A 24,854-nucleotide genomic window follows, 5' to 3' on the forward strand; every position below is an offset into this window, starting at 1 on the left:
GGCTGCATCAGAGACAGAGATTTGTGCTGGATTAAAGCAATCACATGACTCCTGGCTTCTCAGAGGAGCAGAACTCCTCCCACCTTACACCACAGGTGTGCCAGCTTAGCCTTTCACTAAGTGGTGGTATTTCAGGCACATATCCATTTCTGCCAGCTCACCAGCCACTGATCACAGTGGTGGGTTTAAACCAACTTTACAGCGGGTGGGAAGGAGGAAAGGACTCCCCTAAACTGCCCATAGGCTGGGGACTGACTAGTTTTGTGGCTGGACAGGGATTTTGTTAATCTGATTTTTAGCTTTGCTTACATGGGGAACGGCCATTTTCCTAGGGCTACACAGGTCCTTTCAAGTCCTGCAACACTTGAATTTGTTCCTTGTATTCTCACACTGAAGTGGCAAACACTAGATGCAGAGATCACTTTGCATCTGTTAAAGAACTAAACAAAACTAAAAGTTCCAAAACAGAGTACTGACACACACAAGTTTGTAACCTATCTTGGGAATGCAGTGTTTTCTTTCACAAGCAGTCCCACATAGCCTCTTTTTAATGATCTGCAGAGACACACAAATTCACTGGTGGTATTAAATTAGAAGTGAAAAACAACAGAGACAGCAGACGCATTATACAAATGCGAAAGAGAAATGAAAAATATAGGAAGGAGAAAGGAAATGTAACAACATTTGGAAAAAAGAGAACAGCATTACAGTGTGGAGAACAATAAGATGTATGTATACATGGTATCAGGCACAGATTGACCAAGGGAGATCAAAAATGTGGCAAGAGGAACAGTTCAGCAGTAGAAGGGGAAAGACAGTTCTTTTCTCCTCAATGCTGAAGATGCAGGACACTGGATACCCTTTGGGGTGAAGTCCTCATGCATAGAGCCGTGCCTGTAAAATAACATGGATACAGTTCCAACAGCCTTTTGTTGAAACAAAGAGCAAATGGAAGTATTTAAAAATCACATAATGAATGACTTTTGATGATTCCTAAACAACCATAAAACCAGAAAATACATGCTGATCAACCTCTCTTCCTCGTGTGGACAACTGCATAAGTAAAGCTGATGTCCATGTGAACCTGACACCATCCTATCAACTTTTGTTTCCATCTGAGAAATCCTTTAAATAACATTCAGAATAGGTTTAACATCAGTTATCACTCTGATTATTTCATTCCTGAGAGAAACGATTTCAAAATTGTACTTTCCAGTTGCAGATTAAAGAGATACTTCTAGGCTTCCTACCTTCTTTAACAAAGTAAGATCCATTGGGTCTCAGAAGCTGAACATTAATACAGATGAGATTTGCTGTCATTTTAGTAAATGTTAGCAGCAAACGTTTAGCATTCTCATTACTTTCCCACCCAAACCTCATCTACTCCTGTTGAGAAGTAAACTGGATTTCTTATACCCTCATGCTGCCTTAGTCTTGTGCTCAGGGATACCTGCCACTGTTGGACCCCAGCTTTTCTGCTCGGCTTCACAAAGTGAAAGCAGGTTGTTGCCTCAGGGCGTAAAGAGGGCAGCTTTTCACGCCTGTGATGCACAGGTACCCAGCTGACCTTTTAAGCAGCCTTCTGTCCTCCAGGGAGGCTGCTGGAACAGGGGGAATGCTGCTCACTCACCGCATGGCACACGTGCAAACAGCAACTTGCCACATCTGATGCTGTGGTATGTACCTGGCACTGGAAAGCAACATACATTGCTGCAGAGGGCAAGGCAGGAAGGGAATCTTTTCATTGTGCATCAGCAAGCAGTGGAAGTCCATTTAGCTTGCCTTGCATTTCTTATAGACACATCACCTTCACACTGCAGCCAGAGTCACAGCACTTGCCTCTGACTACAGCATACATCCCCAGAAACAGGGGTGGAGGGGAGACGGGGAGACAGGACAAGTCTCTTAGCAAGGGACAGAGTTGGGCCCTCTCAAATCTCACCCTGCAGAGCCATGAACTCCTGGCCCTGCTGCTGGAGAAAACAGGGAAAATCCCACATCCTGATAACAATCCAGAGCAAAACTACGCCCTGTGGATTTTGTATGAGGTACGGCATTGCCTAAATCAGGGCTAATTGCCACACAATATAGGATGAAGAATCTCTTAATTCCTCAGAATCTGTCCCAAAGGCTGAGCACTCTTAGCGCTCATAATCTTGTGCACTGAGTCATATTAAATAAGTTGCAGAACTCAGCCCAGGTTTGCCACACTTCCTCCAGTGCACTGCATTAGCAGGAAGGATGAGCTGCAATCTGAGCCTAAAAACCAGGGTGTGCATTCTCTTCTTCCACTTTCCCCAGGCTTTATACCTAAAGCAGAGCAGGAACTAGGTGACTTATCTGCTGTCAGCACCTTCCATGTTCTAAAGTTTTCTATCAGGGCACAGAAGAGCCATAATAATGAAGAACTACATTATCTCACTTTGCATCAGATTTTCCACCTCCCTCTGTGACTTACCATGCCAAAATCTCTGCTACTTGAGTGATATAGAAAGCAGGAGATGAAGGCTCAAAACACACAATTTTGCCTAGAATATGCAGCAAATAGAGTCTAATTAGAATTTAATATTTATGAGCTTTGTTCATCTAACAGAATTCGTTCTGCCCCACGGTATCACTTGAGTATCACTTAGAAGACAAGAAGGTTTGAGGTGAAGTCTCTTAGAGAAACACAGCAGATGCCATGTGGGGAGCAGCAGCCTGGAGGCTGACAGGACCTGCTCTGCAGAGACGCCGGCCTGCAGGACAGCGGCAGAGGAGCCCACGGACAGGAGGGCTCCGAGACATTAAATACCTGCTGGCTGAAAGCTGGGAGAGCTACAACAACCAAGAAGGGTTTGTCCTCATCAGCTGCGCAGGGCTGCGGGCTCCTTCCCGGCGGAGGCTGACGTGGGCGCGTCACGTGCGGCCGTGTCCCCGGAGCCCCGCTTCCAGCGGCCGTGTCCCCTCAGCCGTGTCCCCGGAGCCCCGCTTCCTGCGGCCGTGTCCCCTCAGCCGTGTCCCCGGAGCCCCGCTTCCTGCGGCCGTGTTCCCTCAGCCGTGTCCCCGGAACCCCGCTTCCAGCGGCCGTGTCCCCGCAGCAATGTCCCTCAGCCCCGCTTCCAGCGGCCGTGTCCCCTCAGCCATGTCCCTCAGCCCCGCTTCCTGCGGCCGTGTCCCCTCAGCCCTGCTTCCTGCGGCCGTGTCCCCGCAGCCGAGTCCCCTCAGCCCCGCTTCCTGCGGCCGTGTCCCCGCAGCCGTGTCCCCGCAGCCGTGTCCCCTCAGCCCCGCTTCCTGCGGCCGTCCCCCAGCCCCGCTTCCTGCGGCCGAGTCCCCTCAGCCCCGCTTCCCGCAGCCGTCCCCTCAGCCCCGCTTCCTGCGGCCGAGTCCCCTCAGCCCCGCTTCCCGCGCCCTCACCCCTCCCCAGCAGTCCCCTCAGCCCCGCTTCCTGCGGCCGAGTCCAGCCTTCCCGCGGCGCGCCCCGCGGAGGGCAGCGGCTCAGGCAGCACAGCGGCTGCGGCCAGCGGGAAAACGCCACTCTCCCGGCACGGCTCACTGGGACAATGTCCCTGAACAACATCCCTGCCTCTGCCTGTTGGTTTGTAGAACTAAGTCCTAGAAATGAGTGACCCACAAAACGGAGCTTCCACACAACTGGATGCTTAATGAAAGTGCACCACAATGTGTATAACGAAGTCGGGAATTAAACACTGGGGAGAAATTCAGGATTTGACTGTCGGTATCAAGGAGGCCTTGTCTCATCAGAAGTCAAACGTTGACTAAAACCGGGAACAAAGCAAACCCTGAGCACCTACATGACGGAAAATACCCTCGAATGAAGGAAACAGCAAAAAATAAAATAACCATTAGAGTTATATCCCCTTTCACCTCCTAGTAGTATGTAAAAAAACACATTAAGGCCACACCTAGACAGAACTGTTGGGTGTATGACAAGTTTCCTCCAAGAACCTGTGTTTTTAGTCCAGCATCTGAGATCTCTGCACAAGCTCCACACTGCTGCACACCACAGTTCTCCTTGGCTGGGGTGTGGGACAAACACAAGACCAATTCTTCAGCCAAGACTCATCTACTATGGCAAAAACAATGAACTAAGGATACACTCACTGTGTCAGGAGATCCTATAAATTAGAAGCACTTCAAGGGTTAATAACAAAAGAAATGGCAGGATATACGGAGTTGCATTTACAGCTTGTATTTTTGTACTGAAAGTAAGGATCCTTATTCAGGAGTGAATTTTACTCAATGAAACTCAAATTTTAAGTAAATGCAAACAGCCTACACTGAAAATGTGAAAAATAAACAAAATATCATTTAATTTAATTTGAGTGCCCAAGCAAGTAATTTTGAAGTCTGTTTAATGTTTAGGAAGAAAAAGCCTTAGTTCAGTCTCTACAAATGGTTTTAGTTACTTCTGTGACTTTCCATCTCTTGAGGATAATCTGCTCCTAATAAGGACAATTGCTTAGATTTATTACCCCACTGAGGTCTTGTTAAAGATCTAACAAAAATCCTATTTAAATGAAAAGGACAATAGAATCTTTAAAGTCAGTGTAGAGTTTAATTAAAACCTGAAACAGAATCAATGTCTTTATGCATTAGAAAAGCAAAAACAGATTTCAAAGCTGTTAAACTACATGTAATTGGCATAAACTATCCACTGAAAGTAAAAAAAAAAGAAAAAGCAGACTATCCTATGGAAATTGGAGTCTATTAATAAATAAAAACCTGAAACATGTGCATAGCACCATATTTTTGCATGCATTTTTTTATTTGCCTAATTTGCTAAGCATATTTTAGAGCAAACATGAGACACACTAGCTGTTAAGTTGAACAAATCCAAAAGGGACAAAAAGAGACTGATTGAAATCCATGCATTAACATGAACCAGCATTTAAAAACGTTTCATAATGTTCCCAAAGAGAGCATGTAAACTGCAGCAGTCTCAGTGCAAAACTGCTGTAATCTGTGTTCCCATGTAGTCATTATTCATACATGGGAGTCTACAGATCCTACAGTAATTTTTCAGGCATGAATAGTTTAAAACCCAAAATCACTGACATAAATCCACAAGGGAGACCTCCCTTTTGAAAGTTAACATCTCGAGAACTCTGGGAAGGAATGTGAAGCCAGATACCAGTCCATGTGCTGACACATTTTTCCTGTAGGGAAGGTGCCTCGACCACAGGCACACCCAAGCTTTCCCCAGCCCCAGAGCCACTGCAGGCCACTTGGGTGCCGGCTGCAGAGCCAAACCCAGCAAGGTCTGGACAGGACAAAGCAGAGCAAAGGCAAGTCTTACCACTTCTCCCTTCTCCCTCTGGCATGCAACTGGAACCTCGCACGTAGGGAAGGGAGGTCAGCCCAACAGCTGCTTTGGGCACGCACTTTCCTTTTCAGAAGAAAATTAATTCTGAGACATAAACTATCCCATAACCTATTTCTGCATTAAGAAGGCACTTTTCTTTCCCTTCTTTGCCACAGGGAAGGGTGATGGGCTGGCTGGGGCGGGCAGACCCGCGAATGGGCTCGGTACAGAGGAACTGCACACCGAGACGCTCCACGCAGCAGTGGCTGGCAATGGTACTCCAGCTCGGCCTCCCCTCTGGCTGGCCCAGATGGCACCCGAGAGTAACGGAGACAGAAGGGAACTGCGGTGCTGGAGTGGGGTCACACGCCTCCCTCGTCTGGAAAAACCCCGAAAGGATGGTATGTCACCGTCCCTCTGCAGCACATCAGTCCCTCATTAACCATTTAATCCGCTTGGTTAGAATACACTGCAAGCCGCGTGCCCTGCCACCAGGTCCCTCCGGGGCGCGGGTGGGCGCCGGTGGCGGCCGGGTCCCTCCCGGGGTCCCTGCCCGCGGGTCTGCGTGTCACCTACTCAGCAGTACCGAGACCCGAGAGCCCTCTGGACAAGCACCGTGGAACACAGCATAGGGTGGGTGCAGCACAAGCTGTGCCATACCGCGGTCTCACCTTGCGCCTGGTGCCAGCACCGAGGGGGGAGCGCACGGTGACACGCGAGTGCCGCCGGCTAAAGCACCCGGAGGGCGGCACCCCGAAGGCGGCCCGCGGCCGTCCCGGGCCGCCCCCGCACGCTTGCGGGGCAAGGGGCCGCCGTCCCGTGCGGCCCACCCGTCTCCGCGGCCCGGGGGGAGCGGGCGCGGAGCCCGGCCCCGGCCCCGCGCTGTCTCTCCCGCACTGCGCCGGGGCCGCGGAGCTCCCGCGGGTGCGCGGTGAACGAGGGCTCGTTCCGCGCACGGTCCCTGCACGACAGATGGGCGATTCCTCAATGCACCTCAGGCGGGCGATTGTGAGCGCAGTAACGGAGGGGAAATGTCCGATGTGAGGCCTGTGTGAAAGACATATTAAAGCACTTAGTGTGCGTTGCGTCCTGGGAGTTGTATTCAATGACCTTTTTAAAGAAATATGTTCTGAAGTCTCTTGTCAGGGTTTGTGGCAAGACACAGGTGTTTACAAATGTATTGTATTACCCATTCCAGTTGGTGGCAAAGAGCTCTTCATTCCCATTCCATCCACACAAGGAGTGGAAAAGTAAATTTAGTGCTGCTCTTTAATTGGTTCTTTCACTAGAGATACAAAGCCCAGCACAGTTTCAAGGCAATGAGGAATGCTATGAAGCTGGAATGAAATCTTGGAGCATCCCAAGCACTTGCAAACACCTCTATAGCTAATAAGCAGAACTATATCTTGGTGAGTTATGACTAAGCTCCAAATAAAAAATACTATTGAAAATATTAATAGCTGACAATGACAATTCTAAGCAGGATTTGCATCTCTGTTCCATTAATGTTATGTAGTTCACTTGACATGCACATGAAACAAAGGCTGTTTTCCAGTTCAGGGATGAGTGAAATACAACCGTGGTAGGTAACATTTTAGTCTGCTTTGCTCTTTGTACACATGCACCTTCTTCTGGCTGTAACAGCATTGCCAAGAGATAAGAGACATGCTTCTCAAAACATATTTCACATAACAACCCTACAGAACAACTGGTCTGGTACAACAGCTGAGTGACACAGGGCAAGAGTGGAGCTCCACAGCATCAACAAACTTTTCTGACAGAACACAGATTTACACTCAGTGACTATTTTCATTACTGATTAGGTTTCCATGTCTTCACAAGCACATTCCAGTCATATTTCCAAAAGTATCTGGCCAGTCAGCACAACCTTGTATAGCAGTACAAAAAATGGCATCTGCATAAAGTTTGTCTACAGGAGCAAAAAGGTGAAATACAGGCATGAAGGTGAGGAATGTCCCAAACTCAACACTACCCTCAAAGCCTCAGTGCTTCATGTAGGCAACAGGTGGTTTCTAAAGCTGTGCCTCTGAAGGAGGCAATACTTTGTCCACTATTTTTCCTCCTTTTTAGTATTTTTAGTTTTTCTTTTTAGACATGATATGTCCCAAGTTAAAAGTCTTAGAACAGATACCCCACTCCCACATTAAAAGTTATGGGAGGGACTTTTTCGTAAAAACACATATATCAGATGCTTCTTTAGTAAACTTACCCTGTTGGGGTAATGGATTGTTGTCCTTGTCCTGCAGGAGGCTGATGCTGGGGATGGGCCTGCTCTGGGTGCCTTCCCTGATCCAGAGCTCTGGGACTCTCCTTCCAGGCCTGGATTATGATGTTTTCATGTCTGACACCAACTCTACCTATGGCTGCACCCACAGATTTTTCAGTGAATACTTACACAGCTACAGCACCTAACACCATATCAGCCCAGCATTTCCCAATATTAGGGGTATGGAGGAATACAGATAAAGCACTTTACTTCCCGTGCATCATCCCACTCCAGGAAAGGAAACAATTTCTCACAGGTCTTAAGTAAGCAAAAGGTGAGGCCTACAATTTAACTGGGGCCACAAATACAAATATTTTGATAGTTACCTCAGTGGAGAGGTAAATGTTTCAGTGCTAACACCTGGAAGCTTGAAATTGGATGACACATTTTCAAATCAGCCTCAGAGTGACAAACAGCCCAAAGCAAAATACATAGCTACTTTGGAAAGTGTTAATGCAGATTAAATCCAGTCAATAGCAGAAGTCAGAGTTATTAATAAATTCTTCTGGTTCTCAGATCTGCTCTTCCAGAAGAAAAGCACTTTAAGAATGCAACAGATGCTTTGCTTTTGAGCACACTCCAGCAGTTCTCAGTACAGTTCACATACACCTGAACGAGCAGGAGTTCACTCGAGTGAAGAGGCCTGTCCCACATCTGTTACAACTTACCCACTTGCAGGACTAACACCCAGTTATCTCTATAAAGCTAAAACCAACCAACCAAAACGAGAAAGAGGCAAGGTTTAAGAGTGGTTAGCTCTTTTTAATTCTGTCCACAAGGATCCCAAATTAGCAATTGTGTTTCAGTAGATGCTTTTCTGTTTGATAAGCACATGCACAGAATCCAGGTTTATAAAGGAAGGTTTTATTGGAATGGGAGGATAGAATTGTTCTTTAAATCACAACGAGTCTGATCTGTTGGAGAGCTAGATTAAATAAAAAGCTTGAAAAGTAATGTTCCCACTGTGTCACTGCAGGGTAAATCTTTCTTCCCAGTCTTCCTTCCAATCTGAACATTTCTGTAATGGTTCACAGAGTGCCACAGACACCACTCAGCCTGCTCTAGGAAACGTTCCTTTCTCCTGTCACTTCTAGAGCTTTGCTTTGTCCTACGAGCAAAATCCCAGCTCCTTCACAACACTGCCTACAAGATCTCAGATCACTGCATTTCCTTTCTCTACCCAACTTGGTAGCATCAGGTGTCTTCATCCCTGAGCACTGCTCTATTCCTCTCAGAGGAGGAGATGTCTGCCCCTTCCAGAACACAGGAGGCAAACAGATGCCCTCCTTGTAGCTTTCTTCACACCGGCAAAAGTTGCAGCAACAGATTATAATTCACAGTACTTCTGCAGTGAGCTCAATGTTCACCACCCACACAAGCAGGGAAAGTACAGGAACATCAGGAACAACTGAGGAGAGACTTGGGTCTTTCTTTGAGAAAATACTTTTTGTTTACACAGGCTGTAGAAAAGTCACATTTTCTTGACCACAGTTCTTTTTTAAATGCAGGACATATTTTCTTTGCCCAAAATTCAAAGAGGCACTCAAATACACTAATCATAAACATGCTTTTAGCATTTTATTAAGCAAGTTGCTTCTACTGTCACAATGACTGGTCCTATCTTACTGTCACCTTTCCCCAGTTACTCCCTAGTACTGCATGAACAGGCAGATACACCCATCTACTAAAACAAAATGCAACAAAGCCTCTACCCAACTTTGGATCTGCTTAAACTGACAGTAAAGTCACAAGTTACAGTAGGAACTATCTTTAAATACAATTAAATAAAATAACAAAGCTAGAAAAAAATCACAGCAGGTCCTATAAGAGCGTTCAGACAAGAACTTAAAATAATACCTCATGTCAGGTTACCATTTGTTTTGCACTAAATATTGAAGAATGCTGTCAGGAAAAATATTTGTTATTCTTCTACTATTTCTCTAGGCACTGTAAGACAGTCATTCTGCCACAAAACTTCTGCCGAGGTAGGCTCTGGTGGTGGAATGCATTTAGAAATGATGGCCAGATGATGGCACAGTAAACGTCCTTCTTTTGAAGGGCTGTACATGTCTATTAGAAATATTCCTTGTTCCATATGCATGTGGAGGATTAGACACATACACTCCTCACACAGAACAGCTACCTCCCGGAACACGTCAGCAGAGTTATTTACTACCAAATCCAGAAGGAGTTTGTGATTCTTACACTGTCCCCATTAATGAGAAAAATGTCACTATACAAAAGCTCTCTCTTTTTTTTCCTTTCTTATCAAATCCTTCAAACAGCTGATAACTAGTTTTTCTAGATTGGAGAGTCAGATGGAATTCTGAATCTATTATTTTACTAAAACCCCAGGGGTCAACTTATCACCTGAAAACCATTTTACATGGACAATTTGACTTTCATGTGGAGTGTCAGAACATACCCTAGATGGAAATCTAAAATAAATTATATGGAATAATGCCTTCTTTGTGCTGAAATTTATCGGTCCCACACTACAATAATTTTGAAAATTGGATCCCTTAAGCTACAGTGCTGAGATATTATTAACTGCTTGAACTGAAAGAGCAGGTCTGATCAGCTGCTATAAAGTCTATGGACAGAGACTAATTTCTATTGAACCACATGCTTATCAGAAGCTGTGCTCCACCACTGCAAGCTGCCAACTTTATTTTCTTCCAGAATACACAGCCCATCTTTTTACAATTATCCTCAGTATGCACTGTCACTTCAGCAAATCCATTCCAGAAGCTAAGAATGCGTCTAAGCTTCTGCTAATACGGTTGTCTGAGATAATCACACCCAGGAGACAGGGAGGGAGAGAGATCCACTTGTACCTCTTATCTTCCTAACACAGGTTATTTTCCTCCAGTCTCTGAAATGCATCTCTGGGATATATCACAAGATAAGCAGATCTATTTCATGGCCAACACTTTATTTAGCACTTCTGCTGCCATACTTTGGAAATAAAATTATTTGATAATGTGCTGATGCTTTGGTCAGTGCACCTTTTACATCTGTTAGTACAATTTTTAGAAACCAAACTGACCTCAGAGCTTAAAATCTTTATCATTGAGAAGATACTGAAAATTATAAATGATACAGCTGCTGGATGACTATTCTTTGAGTAGAAACTCCCAACTAGACAGAAAACCTTTTCTAGGCATAACACATAAGACACAAGGATGGAGCTCTGGGATAAAAGAAGAGTATTTCCTACACCCAGGAACCTAACAAGTCTGGACTACAACAGCTAAAATATTACATCACAACCAGGAAAAGAATTCTAGTAAGAAACTGTACTGCCTCATTATCATTCAGATGAATTAATAGTCTTTATAAACTGAAAGAAATTGCTAAAAAGGAGGTTCTGATTCACACATCCAAGTTTCTAGATAGCACTACTTTCACTTTTTCTTTACTAGGCAGTGTCAAGCTCTCCATGAGGCATTCAAAACTAATGACAATTCACTGTGGCAAATCAATCTCTCTAAGCAGAGAACCTATTGCTTCTGACAATGGCATTCAGCTCACTAAGACCTTTGCCAGCAGGGATTTGAAAACCAAGGTGTGTCAGGTCTCTTCCAAACCTTTTAATGCCTGTCTGTCCAACATCTTTCTTTTATTTTAGGATGGATCTAAGAAGCAGCAGGAGCCTGTCAGTAAATGAACACTTGTCCCAAATAAGTGGCTTGGCTGCTTAAAGAAACACCATCAAAGGTATTGGCAAAGCAGGATATAATAAGAATCTGTGAAAATATGACTTTACAGAGTTCAATGGCAAGGTTCACTATATTACTTACTACACAGATTAAAGCATACAAAAAAAGTAATATTTCTATGTCTACTTTCATTATATCCTACCATTTATTAAAGTGACTACAGCAAGTTAGCAGGCCTTTTTCTGTCTCACCCAAACAATAGGAATTTGCTCACATCACAAATTCGCAGTACTGAAGATAAGGAAAAGTGCCAAGTTAGGAGTTTTCCACTTGTACTGATGAATATTCTGAGCACTTTTAAGTGCTTAAACTGTTGAGATAAATGTTTTGGAATCTATTTCTATACATTATAGCTTAATTAGATCAAAAAAAGACATCCATAATTTCAAAGGATAAAGCCTGAATCTAGCCTGAATCTAGCTGGAAGTGTGATCACGTATCAGCATGCAGCAGCTTAAAACAAGTTACGCAAGCTGACCTTAATATGTGTGAATATCAAGTTTCCAATGTAGAAATATGTATTTTTCAATATACTTTTCTGGGCAGAAATCATGTCATTTATATGCAAATCAGACTATATTCTGCAGCTGATTCTTCTGTGCTGAAGCCATGGGAATTATTTGCACTTAATAAAGCCTCATAAATAGGTTTTGCCTCTAAGTGGGTGGGGGAACAGCAAATGTATCATAGCCATTTACAGTTACAAGTGTCTTTTTATTTTGAAAGTTATATGCATCCTTTAATAGAAAGTTTCACAGTTACAAAAGAAACATTGTTTCCTTTATATAAACAAAATACCCTTCAAGCCTTCAAAACAAAATGTTTTGCCTTATTCCCTATGCTCAGCTCTCTAAAATGTACAAATTGCCATCTAGCATCAGTCAAAAAGACAGTTCGTTTGACATGCTAGTTCCACGCAGTATATGTTAAATATGGGAAGAAATTACTTGTTATTATATCTAGGCACTTTTATTATATTTGAAAGGACATATACCTTCTTTACATGAAGTATGTCCACCCAGTACCATCTATTGCATTTCTGCAAAACATCTTAACACTTTCACACACCACCAATTAGATGTACCCCTCACGTTGTGGCACATGGAAAACATCCGTTTAAAATGCACAAGAGGACAGACTCGGCATCGCTCAAAGCACATTCGCACAGAGCAGCGAAAGCGTAGTGCTTCAGTGTGGTAGGCAGCATACTAAAGCCAGCTGGGAAACAACTCTCCCTAACTGTTATAAATGGTCTGGACTGGGACTCTTGTTAAGGGCAGGACAGGCAGGGCAGGACTGTAAGTTAACAGCAGCACAACTTTTCCAGTCACTTCCCAACCAGAGGGAAGAGCAGCATTGCTTAGAGACAGACAGGCGACAGAAGAGCCTCAAGGGCCCCTATTGCTTACAAAGGTGCAGTCCTTACTCCAGCCCCTTCCATCTCAAACACCTGTCCAGAGCACATGGAGACCAGGAGTTACAACACTGGGAGAAAAGTGAAGGCTTAAACTCATACAATTTAATGTCACACAGATTTCAAGAACAAACACAGAAGCATGGCTCAGCCAGGTTGGCCCTTATCTCAGCTGAACAGTAGCAGCCAATAAATACCTGCCCTTTTTCTATCTGATTGTTTCAGTCAAGCTGAACTTCATCACTGAAAACACCATATGTGTCTCAGTTAATTCTCATGGAAATCTTCCAAAAATTCAATGTGTTATTAGCCCTCTGCAGGAAGTGAATTTTACCCTGATTAGTCCCTTCTTTTCTATTTCCCTGTTAAGCAAAGGAGCTTGGAAAAAACCCCAAGCATTCACGGATCTCATTTCAGAGATATAATTAAAGATTCTGGCAGTAAAACAATTGATGTGATCCAGCTCTTTTGCTCATCTACATAAAATGCAGAAGGGGTGATATAAAGAGCTAATGCAAGACACCCTTTCTTTCAGAAGAGGTACCACTGGTACTGTCATAATGATGAATTAGATTGGTATCATTTGTGCTCTGCAAAATGACTGATTTTAACTATTTTGTGCATATTGGTTTCATATGGTGACTTCTGTTCATTCTTTATCATTATTCTGACTGCCTTTAAGAGCACCAACTTTTATACCTCACATAACTATTCTGTGAAGGTATACCTAAGTAAAAATAAACCCAAATAACCAGACTCTCACTTGTTGCAACTGCTCTTATTTTAACAATTACTGTAATGTTTAACTCATGAAAATCTTCAATAAATTAATAAAGTCTACATAATTAAAATGTGCACAAAACATGCTCCCTAGAATAAAAATTATGTCACAATACATTTACAGTATTCTGTATGCTATAAACTTACCTTATACACAAATGTGTCTGGCAACATGTTTAAACACTACGCTTATTTTCCCACTATTTTTTGAAGATTATGGGTTTTGAGTGCATATTGCATTTTCTTCAGGCACAGATATGGTTGACCTCAGTTTATATTTTGAAATCAATATGTGTGATGGGACAAGGAAGCATATAAGGAAGTTGAAGTTAAATTAAAAGCAGGTATAAGCATGTATTTTATTATGGAGAATCACACAAGTAAGATAGTAAAATCTGACTTCTTGTCACATTGAATTTTCTTTCACTACTCCATTATAGGAAACAGTATTTTTTATAATGTAAATTTTGTAGAATCATCCCCAGACTAAAGTCTGTGGCATCCTGCTGTATCCCCAAAGAATTACTTACACAATCCCATTGATTGAAACTCAAGCCACTCATTTAATGTTACAACTCTATGTAGAATTAAAAATAAGGATCAGTTTAGACTCCAACAATGATTTTAGTTACTTTAGTCTATATTTTACTCATTGTTAGTAGCTTAGTGAAATATTCTGATGATATCCTGCTGAATTTAATTATTCTCTTTTAGCATTTGGTCAGCACCTGAAACAAAGCACAGCCATCTTTTGCTGTTTTATTCACCTTAGGAAAGTTAGATCCTTAGATGGATAAAGGAATTCAGGCATCTCATGTGCACAAGAAAGGCAATTCAGTGAGCCTGCCTGTGAAATGACAGCACACCAGCCTCTCCATGTCACTCTCATCACAGGTAATTTGGGGAGTTCCACCAAAGAGTAATTCAGCCCACTTACAATCTGAAATATTTTCTGACAGTGTTTGCCTCTTTCTAGTGACTAGACAGGGTGTCCAGGTGAACTAGGTTTATCACTTAATGTGATTCAATTAAACAATGGAAATTACAGCTCTCCATAGCTATGTCAACACTTCTGGGGCATGACCTGGGATTTTTGTCCCCATGTCATTTATATGAAGCATCTTTTGAGAAACATCACTGTATCTGCCTGGGAGGCATCTGTTTTCCATGGAAATCAGATGATGGTGATGGGCAGGAGATAAACTCCACATTCTTACATCTTACCCTGACACAGAACTGTAATGTGTACATGACTAGGACTGCTGGGCTAAATGTAGCAGTAGTGTAGTAATTTAATTCTGAGTTACATCAGCTTGGAAGCTTAATTAATTAAAAAATCAGACAAAAAGGGATTACAGCTTCCAGATGTAATAAAATACTTGAGGTGTAGAAAAGTGAGGTTTAAACTTGGGCCTGCTGACTTTTGCATAGTCCAAAACATATTGAGTGGTGAGTATTGAGACTGCTTACGCTAGGCCATTCTTTCATGCAGAGAAAGAGTTATATCAAGTCAAAAGCATAAGGAAACACTGCAGTCAAGTAAAATGTTACTAGCTGAGAAAATTACAACCTGGTAGTGCAGCAAAACATGGCTGCATTTGGTTGCACCACAAACAATATTGCAAGAACAGACAGCTAATGTTCCACACATGATTGTAACATTTTAATTCCTCACATTTTGAATAATTAGCAGTAAAAATTAACCGTCTCTTGGATTTTAGGCAATATCATATCTTCTACTAACTGTTGAACTTGCAAGGTCTACTGTTCAAACACTAAAGCTATAAGAAGATATCCAAAACCAATGCCTGGTGCCTAAATCTGTATTAGGACACACGAATGTCCATTTTATGACCTTGGGTATGAAAGTGAACAGCCAATGGAGTTTTAGAATATTTTTACAGACATTTAACAACTGGTTTGCTGAGAATCTGGAAACATATCTGCTTAAGTTGCACTTTTTTATTAACACATTCATAGCACTGTCAAAAGGAATATCTAGAATCTAGAATAATTTATCATTCTATTACTTCTATTTTTAAATCTAATTATTTCACAGAATCAGCACTATGAAAAATTCAGCTTCAGAGAAACTTAAAGCAAAACCCAAAAAACATTACGAAATTTCCAAGGAAAGAGTCTTTCATTCACTTAAAGATTACTTGAGAAGCAGGACATGTTACTACAAACAGATTACTACAAATCCCTTACTTTCCCTTATGGGATTTTCTGTTATCTATAAAAGCACCTTCAGTTCATGAACTATTCTCCTTTGACATATTTCAATATTTTTTCTTTATAAACCTGAAAACAGCAAGGTCAACAAACAAATACTTAAGTACTTATCAAAACAATATATTATTTCTTATAGTCTATAAATTCTATAAACTAGACATCAGTTTTATTATTATATACTCTACACAGCAATCCAGATACTGATAAACAGGTATACAACAGAAATCAAATTCTCTTAACTGAAGCATTCACTGTAAAATTGACTGTAAGTTTTTTCCCCAGCGCTTACAATGTATTTTGTTTACATGTTTTACAAAATACCATCAAATATTCCAAGAAAGGGCTTGACATCATTGACTTCATCATCAAGAAGACATCTAAAGAAGATTAAGCAAACAAACAAACAAATAAGGTATAGCTCATCAAAGCACATGAAATCAGGAACACTATATAGTCAAGAGAAACCAAGACAAGCAAAATAATTTAATTTCTCTTTTAAGAGCAGCTAATTGTTATTATTATTGTGAAAACTAAACTTTTTAACAATGAATATTAGAAACTAAAATGTTGCCTAAAGGTCTGTGTTCCATGAAGAACTAAGCACTGGAACACTGAGGAAAAAGAAAAATATATGTAAGTTTTTATTACCTAGGATCTACTTCTTTTTCCTGTTCTTTCGTGAAAATAAAAAAATCTTCCTTCCTAGAGAATTTAGAAGAATCTGAGATTATTTCTGACATGGCAGAACACTGTACATTTTTTAGCTCTTGAGAAGGACTTGAATGCTTTTTTTCTTGAAAACTGAACTGCAACATAAAAGTTAAAAAGTTCATATGGTTAAACCAACTAACTCAAAGAGAAACTGACAGGTTGTTGTAGAATGTAGTACTGGTATTTAACTGATATTATGGTGTTTGACAAGGAACAAGCATGTGATGAATCTAACTACATACTGGATGGAAAAACTATCAAATTGAGTAAATAGTTTTGAAATCATGCTATATAAAGTAAATTAATGTCCTATTTCTTTGTATCAGGAATATCCCAATGAACACAAAATGCATGCAGGTTTGGACAACACAGGATGTCCTAACTGATTCCTAAGTCAGATATGGCAGATATATTTACACAGTAAATACTGTTAAGTATAGGAAATTCTGTTATCAATATATTTTTACTCACCGAAGTTATATTTCTGTTCTGTACAGATAAATTCACTCTTGATGTGCTACTGACCACAGAAACATCTGAGTTCTGAATATTGGTCTCATCTTGTACTGTGCATAAACTGAAAATACCAAGTTGAATAATTTCAGTATTTTTACAGAAGTGCAAAAGTATTTGCTTTTCAGTTCAGAATTTTCTCCTTATTTCCCTGCACACTTAAATAAAAACCACATTAAAATCATTCAACAATTCATACCTTTTAAACATTGAAATTTCATTCACTTTTACAAGTGAAGAACCTTCTATATATTTAATTACACAGATGCATGTGAAATACAGACAATATTTTAAACTGAATAAAATAGTAGTAAATTATATAACTCTTACTCTTTCGAAATGTTATTTGTGGCTTTGCTTGTTGTATACTGGCAGAGGGGTTGACACTCATCTGGAATGTGAAGATATTTCCACGTTCCATGAAAGAATGAAAATTTTAAAAAGAGAGTTGAGAAGCAGCCCCAACCTCTTCTAAATATTTCACATGATATGATAAATAATACTTTGAAAATTATTAAGGTGTCTTAACACTTGAACTTTTTCTTCTATGGGTTTTGGGCTAATACAAAGATAAGCAGAGATATACAGTCAGTATACATTATGCAACAACAATTATGCAGTTGCGGGCCACCAAAAAAATTTTAATTGTGACTTTTTCAACTCTGCCTTCTGTATTAGATTTGTCACAACATATGTGGCATTCAAGGTAGAATAATAAACCTGGCAGTCAAATCAATTAACCAAAAATTTCAGGTAGTTCTATTCATTGTATACGATAACAATTTATTCTCAAATAACAGCCTGTAGAATAATTTGTATATAGGAAAGGAAAAATGTTTGTTGAAATAATCTTACCTAATTCTCTACTGACAAAATTACTAGCAAATACCAATTTCTCATCATCAATATCATCCCAAATATCATCTCTCAGTTCAAAGTCCACATTCAAAGAATCTGAAAAACAGTATCTGCTTTTATCTGTATGGCAGAAAAACATGAAGGATTAAATGAAAGATCAAAACAGTGAACATTGTAATTTTAAACATTAGCAATAACTTACTACTCTTTCCACAATTCCAGGATTGCAGTTGTTTCTGAGATACTTCTAAGGTATTATCTACCTGGTCCACTGAAGGTGATGAAGATGACAGTTTATTGCTAGACCTGTTTGGAAAAAAAAAAAAAAAAAAAAAAAGATCAATGACGTGTCAGTAAAACAGTTGCAGAAAGTTGCGAAGTAATTTTATTCACAAAACAATTCTTAGTAGTACCTTGGCAAGGCTGGCAGTAAAGACTTAGGTGTAAAAACAAATTGTTTGAGATCCACATTTTCCACATGTTGATTTAACATCTGCACCTAAAGAAAGCAAAATATTTTAACTTATAAGATATAAACATATTGAGAACTGTTATTTTTTAACAGGATTAATGACATCATTAATATTGTAAGTTAGCATAATATTTAAATGTCATAAAATCTTTCTGGTGTCTGCTTATCTAATGTCATCAGTTAAAAAGGTTTGAATTATGTGCTTCTAGTGCAGCACCCTGGCAAAGCTAGACTGACTCTCATCTGTATTAGCTATAGGCTAACTAATCCTCTATTGCAAACCAACAAGCAAACTAAACTGTGAGGTGGAAATAAAACCCTTCAATACCTCAAATGTCATTCTTGCTGCAGAAAGACCCAGTTTAACACTGCATTCAGAGGAATAAAGTGCAAGCCATGAAATCTTTCAGAGGTTTAAAACTAATATGGATGGTTTTCTTATAAACAAGTGTATCTACCTGCCTGTGAAAAAAGATCTCTTAGCAGCATGACTAATAAATACCACAGTTTGTTTCATTCAGGTCATATTTTGCCAAACCAAGTCACAGTGCAGTACCTTCCAGCAATGCCTTTGAACCTCACCAACCACAACCTATCAAATGCCATAAAAGAAGAAAACATAGAGGGCATGCACAAAAGTGGACCATTGGAAGCGTTCCAAAGAGCAGTAGAACCTCTCAAAGATTCCTGGACCTTTGTACTTCTTTACTTTTTGCACTCCGCACAGAAAAGTCAAACTTGAATGTTCATATTTAGTGATAAAATTCTCTGTGCAAACAATGCCTACAAATATGTAACAGATTAAAATAAACCTATGAAATGGCTGACTGCATTTAAATGAACCTTTAGCCGTTTTACTGGGGGTATAGATGAAACTGAGTTCCTGCTCCTTAAATCAGCTAGGTACAAAGAAAACTTTGTGTCTCCATTCATCTGTGACTTTGGAGGTACGCCAGTTTTACCTGAGAAAATGAAGCAAAATAATCTTCAGATTAGTTACAAGGGATAAATCCTAATTATTTTCAAATGACTTTGAAAAACTGCCACTAAGCTTAGTATCTTCTATTAAAAGATTCTAAAAGATTTAACATGCTAACTACGAGATTTAACACAGTATTTATATAAAAGTGTAACAAGCTTGACATTTTCTTAAAACAGAACCTAAATTCAAAATATATTAATCATTGTAGTTCTTATAAAAGTGCTATTAACAAAGCTATTTATAACTGGTTTTATGACTGCATCATTACAACAACTCAGGCCCCATTCTCTTGCTTGTATTGTTTCTGTGACTTAGCCATTGGTATGATGGGACCTGTTCTAAATTGCATTTGTCCAAAAGTATCAGAAGTAGTAGATTTAATGAAACTCACAGCAGTCATGCCCACACACATCTTTATTTTTACAGCGGTGGTTGCATTCTCTGTTTCCATATTTCTTGTAAGCAATCTCTTGTTTAGATCTGCCTCCTAGATAAATATAATACAGGGATTCAAACAGTAATATTAGATATCAAACACCCATGATTTTTCTTACTTTCAAAATCATCAAAGAATTGCACTGTAGTACTTGACAAGCAGAAGCAGCAGCACTGTATTTTTATTACCTTTGAGAAAGAAACAGCAGGGATAAATAAAGATCTAGCTCCCTACTGAAAGCAAAATTCAATTTTCTGTTGACTTTGGTATTAGCCAGATCTGACCATTTACCTGTATCTACTTTTGCTGCTGGCAGACTTTGGGGTGAGCCATAACATGTATCACGTGTAGATTCAGCTGTCAATTTTTGATTTGTAACCACCTTATGTCCCTCTGGTTTTGGTGTTAAGTAGAAGGCTGTATATGCTTGCTGTATATCAAGGCCAACTTGGAAAAAAAAAAGACAAAAATACTAAAAATGGTTTTAAACTGTTTCTATATTGATGCCTTGAAGTGGCTACCTGAAAACAGAGGCTACACAAGATTGAGAGAATAAAGTGGGTATTTATTTGAAGGGCCTTCAAAGGTACACCTTGGGGGTCAAAAACCTCTGAGGGGCTCCACCCAAGATGGCTGCTGGGTCACGGGTTTTTCACACTTTTATAAGTTTGGTCCATTTGCATATCAGGGTTAGCTTTCCAATTATATTTTCAGGCAACGATGTAATTACCCCAAGTTTGCTCCCCCTGTCAGAGGCTTTAGTTTACGTATTTTGGGGCCTAGGACAACAAGGTGTCATTGAGTTCAGGCCCAGAGAGGGTTTGTTATGTCTAACCAGCATGAGAGAACAGCAGCTAACAGGCTATATTAAGTTTCAGAGTTACATACTAAGCAGTACAGGATTTGAAAAATATAAAAGTTAAAACCTAAGGCACCAATACTACTGATACCAATACTACTACTGATTATCTTCAGTTTTCTGAAGTGTTTAAGCAAGTAAATGTTATTCAAATATCATGGAAATTTGTTAAAATAATTTACCCTTAAAGCACACTCTTATACAACCAGATTCTTTAGGATTGAGATTAAAAACTCTAAACATTTCCAGAATTAAAGATATAGTTGATAGAAGAACAACAAAATTAGTCCCTTTAACCAAATGTTCTTGTATTGTTTTAAAAGTAAATTTATCTATGGCTTTGCACTGCTGATAAAATTTCAACTTTTAAATTGTACTACAGTCTCTGTTCAGGAGTATCAGCAGCTCTGTAGTGGCAAAGGCATAAAATGAGTATGTTGATAATACTTCTCAAGTTGAATGCTAATATTCATGAGAGACTGAGAGACACCCTTTGTAAAGAGATTAATTTTGTCTTTTATGATGGAAATAAAATTTGCTGGAAAACCAGACAGGCTTTTAAAAAATTTGAGACTTCCTTCAAGTCTGAAATAGGAACAGACTTCAAAATAGAGACTAGGAAGACCTGGGTTTACTCTAATTTCACTGTTACCAGTTTCAGAAAAATTAACTGTTGTGCTGAGTTTTACTGAACTCAGTACAATATGTAGATAAAAGGACAATTTTCTTAATTTCTGTGTGGTTAGAAAACCCTTCATTTTCCAGAGCCACAGGTCTAGCTATAGAAACATTGATTATTCCAGGCTTGATTATTGTAATAATCTCAATGTTCAATATTTACCATGGAAGCATCAACTACACTTCAGTTAATCTAACACACAGCAATCTTCTTTACTGGTGGGGCATGATGACAGAATTTAATGGAGCCAGTCTAATTTTAAATTGTTTTTCAAAGTCTTGTGTTTCAAGGTCGTAAGGGTCTCTCCTCATCTGCTACTATAGTTCCAATTGTACGGCAATTGGCACTGAGGGACCAATGTTTAAATCTGCACTACATTTTCACGTGTAGGAATTTCTTGTTACCAAAGTGGAGATGAATCCATATCCAACACCTCTTTACTACAATGCAAAACCTAACCATTCACAAAGACAGCTCTGCTCAGCCTAAATAACCTCTCAGGCTGATAGGTTATCCCTCTGAAAGTTAATTCACTCGAAGGAGGAAAAAAGAGAATCCCAATCTGTATCAACAGAGCAAAACTGTTACTGTCTCCTAGTAACAGTTGATGCTTCCTAGTTCCTTAATGTGGTAGTTAACGAAAAAAACCAGATAAGTAATTAGGACAGGTAGTATGCAACCCAGTAAAACACATATAATAGAGTTTTGTTTCCAGAACAGCTCACTTTATTATTCTTTGGTTTAATCGCGTTTTAATTCAAAATTCTTATGCAGTTGCTTTTTAATTCAAAGAATACCATAACCTACCATAATCAGAACTAATTAAATTTATGCTAATGTCTTCTGATCTAAGAGCTCTTTTCACTTCAATTTTCTTCATCCAATTTCCAGTTTTCAGCAGCACAGAATCCCTGTAATGCAAAGTTTTGTTAGACATGGTCAATGAAAACAAGACTGTATACTATAGTATCTGTAACCAAGTGAAAGAGCCTATATTTGGTCTTAGTTCTTCAGTTTTGCTTGATAAGTGGCCTAAGAATAACTTTCCAATAATGCATGATTTATGGCCATAAGAGACCCAGGATTCTGCAGATCAGTTTCAGTTGTGCCAAAAATGCCAGATTTTGGCCAGAATTCTCATGAAGGTCAGGCAGTTGAAAAAGATTTTGTTTCTCTTTTCCCATTTGCTCCAAGTATCTTTTACCCAACTGGAGAATTTAATTCCATCTCTGAGGGGAAAAAAACAATTTATAAAATATAATTAAAGAAATATAGCTAACAGGAGTAAGTAACAACTGGTGAATCTATCTTTTACTAGATAATCTTTTAATTATCTTTTAATAATCTATCTTCTTTTATATTTATGGGTAAATTTTTATGACATTGATGTTGAACAGATATTTACACGTGCTCTCTGCACTGACAAGCACACTGGCATGTTTTTGGGGTTTCTGGATCTTGTGTAGCATTTTAAATGACAACAGTGACTAGAAAATGCTGTAAGATGAAGAATAATTTTGTACTCTTAGACGTCAGTAGGAAGTATCACAAAAACTGCAAGTCACAGAACAGATGAAAAGCCAACACCCTAAAAAGATGTAATCTGATCATACATACATAATTTTCTGATTAAAAATGACTTGGTTGTCAGCATCTCCTATGACCAATGTAACATAGTGAAAGTCTGGCGCTGTTCTCTTTGTCTGTAGCTGCTCATAATTTGTTAATTTGACGGTTACTAAGATTTCAGCCAACATGTCACTGTACTTTGGAAGCTAGGGAAAACAATACAGAAGACATAACTGCTAAAATATGCAAAGTAAAATATATGCCCTTCCATAAATTTCTAACTGTTGATACAAGCACAAAAGCTCAACTCAAGCAGTTTGAATTTGTGGCACAATTTTTATTTGTTGTTCTGAGACACTATTACACAGTACTAACTTGCCCTAAATAGCTGAATATCCTAAGTTTGATTAAGTACTGAGAATCAAAGACAAATGCAAAGAGAAATAAGCAAGAAAAAGACTTGTTATATAGAAGTTATATTTTGGCATCCCAATGTTCCTCTATAAGATATTAGTAATTGTTAAATCTTTGTTTTGAGAATCAAGCTACTCATCTGGTATTATGTCAAATGAAAAGCTAAACAAGAACTGATTGTTATAACAATAGTATTTCACACATCTGTTGAGTTTTTATCTTCAAATGTGTCTTCATTTCTACCAACTTTATGGTTACTTTTCAAATTTTGCATTTCAGAAAGGTAAAGTGTCTGTGTAACCCATATAAAGACAGAATGCGTATCAGAACCTCAAAGCTCTTGATTACACATAGAATTGTACCCTGCCTTGGAAAGGGCACCAGGTAGGTTAATGTTATAATTTACTGTTTCTCTATATTCCTAAGTGTGATGTAGAAAATAAACATGAGTTAATACCATTTCAGTAAGTTTTATTTGGATGTTTTGCCATCCCTAGGTTTGTTTATATTCAAGATAGAAGAGACCTCTCAGATTCACATATAATGCTAGAATGTGAATATACTGGTTTACATCTGTAACATAAAATGCTGTCAACGAGAGAGGCCAATATACTATGGGGAATGTTTGTTTCATGGCTCTCCTTTGAGACTTAGGAGTTTCATTCTATATACTAAGCTGGAAGTAGGTCACAATATTGTGTGATCTTCTATCAGTGAAGACTCAAAATTTCTTTAAGTCAGTATTTGCCTTTTCATTTAATAATACTAGCATAAAAACATAAAATAAATATAAAAGAATTTACCTGTTCAATGTCAAGTTCATATTTTGGAAGGTGCAAAACAGACTCTTTTATCTGGTTTCCAAACGGAGGATGTCTGTTTAAAATCTGCAAAGATGTAAATCCAAGGAATCAGTTACCTGAGTAATTATGTTAGCAACAAAAGCCCTTATCATTCTTGGTTCTCTACTGTCAGTGATGCCCAGAATAGCAACATTACCAAAAGAAAATTCCAATACTTTTTCATGTTGCTACTGCTTCTGTTCAGTTAACAGCCAATGAACTACCAACGACCTCAGAACCCAACTACTCAGGTTTTATATGAGATGATTCTTCTATGTTGCACAAGCCTTAACTAAAACAGAACAAATGATAAGAAAAAATACGAAAGGGGCCAGAAATGAGAAGTCAAATTTCCAAAGTCAAAACAGAAGAACCCAGTAAGATTGATTTCCTTTAGAAGTCTGTTATATCTTCCAGAACTCCGGAATTACAGTTTTGGCAGAAAAGAAGCCAAGACCAAAGAACCAGTCCCAGGGTAACACCTAATTTTCCTTAAATAAGAAGTGCTTTGTAGATTATTCAGAAGATCTTTACTCCACTCCTATCTCAAACTTGCAGTAATGGAAATTTGAGATTCTCATAATTAACATACACTAAGAGACACTGTAAATATATATTCCCTTTTATATTTTTCCAACACTTCTAACAGAGAAGTGCATATTGTCCTTTGATTCAAACAATGTTAATGATGAAATTCTACATATTTAAACATCTACTTCCCACAGCCAGCCAAATCAGTGAAATCATCATTCACATTAAATTTTCTACAACAAAAA

General features: G+C 39.4%; 1 protein-coding gene and 1 long non-coding RNA gene across 14 annotated transcripts in view; both read right to left on the minus strand.

The window, feature by feature from the left end:
* Positions 1-486: 486 nt before the first annotated feature.
* Positions 487-3,232, minus strand: LOC109145917. The gene is made up of 2 exons (XR_002047621.3): positions 2,795-3,232; positions 487-2,528 (listed from the first exon to the last, which is right to left on the minus strand). It is a non-coding gene; the product is annotated as an uncharacterized LOC109145917 (long non-coding RNA).
* Positions 3,233-6,176: 2,944 nt separating this feature from the next.
* HFM1 (helicase for meiosis 1) overlaps positions 6,177-24,854 on the minus strand; it is a 45,314-nt gene continuing 26,636 nt past the window's right edge. For 6 of the 13 annotated variants that reach the window (XM_019291854.3, XM_019291849.3, XM_019291858.3 and 3 more), the window contains 13 exons: positions 24,040-24,123; positions 22,871-23,028; positions 22,061-22,164; positions 20,007-20,162; positions 19,671-19,766; positions 19,141-19,259; positions 18,239-18,324; positions 18,028-18,131; positions 17,823-17,921; positions 17,298-17,358; positions 16,926-17,031; positions 16,392-16,549; positions 6,817-16,120 (listed from right to left, as the gene is read on the minus strand). In XM_019291854.3, the coding sequence (XP_019147399.2) occupies positions 16,054-16,120; positions 16,392-16,549; positions 16,926-17,031; positions 17,298-17,358; positions 17,823-17,921; positions 18,028-18,131; positions 18,239-18,324; positions 19,141-19,259; positions 19,671-19,766; positions 20,007-20,162; positions 22,061-22,164; positions 22,871-23,028; positions 24,040-24,123 (1,398 nt within the window). In that variant the 3' untranslated portion in view covers positions 6,817-16,053. Of the gene's footprint in view, positions 6,353-6,816; positions 16,121-16,391; positions 16,550-16,925; positions 17,032-17,297; positions 17,359-17,822; positions 17,922-18,027; positions 18,132-18,238; positions 18,325-19,140; positions 19,260-19,670; positions 19,767-20,006; positions 20,163-22,060; positions 22,165-22,870; positions 23,029-24,039; positions 24,124-24,854 lie in introns of those variants that run through there. The other 7 variants (XM_019291848.3, XM_019291851.3, XM_019291850.3 and 4 more) reach the window with 7 other exon arrangements.

Source organism: Corvus cornix, chromosome 8 (assembly GCF_000738735.6).
Source record: "Corvus cornix cornix isolate S_Up_H32 chromosome 8, ASM73873v5, whole genome shotgun sequence".
NCBI lineage: Eukaryota > Metazoa > Chordata > Aves > Passeriformes > Corvidae > Corvus > Corvus cornix.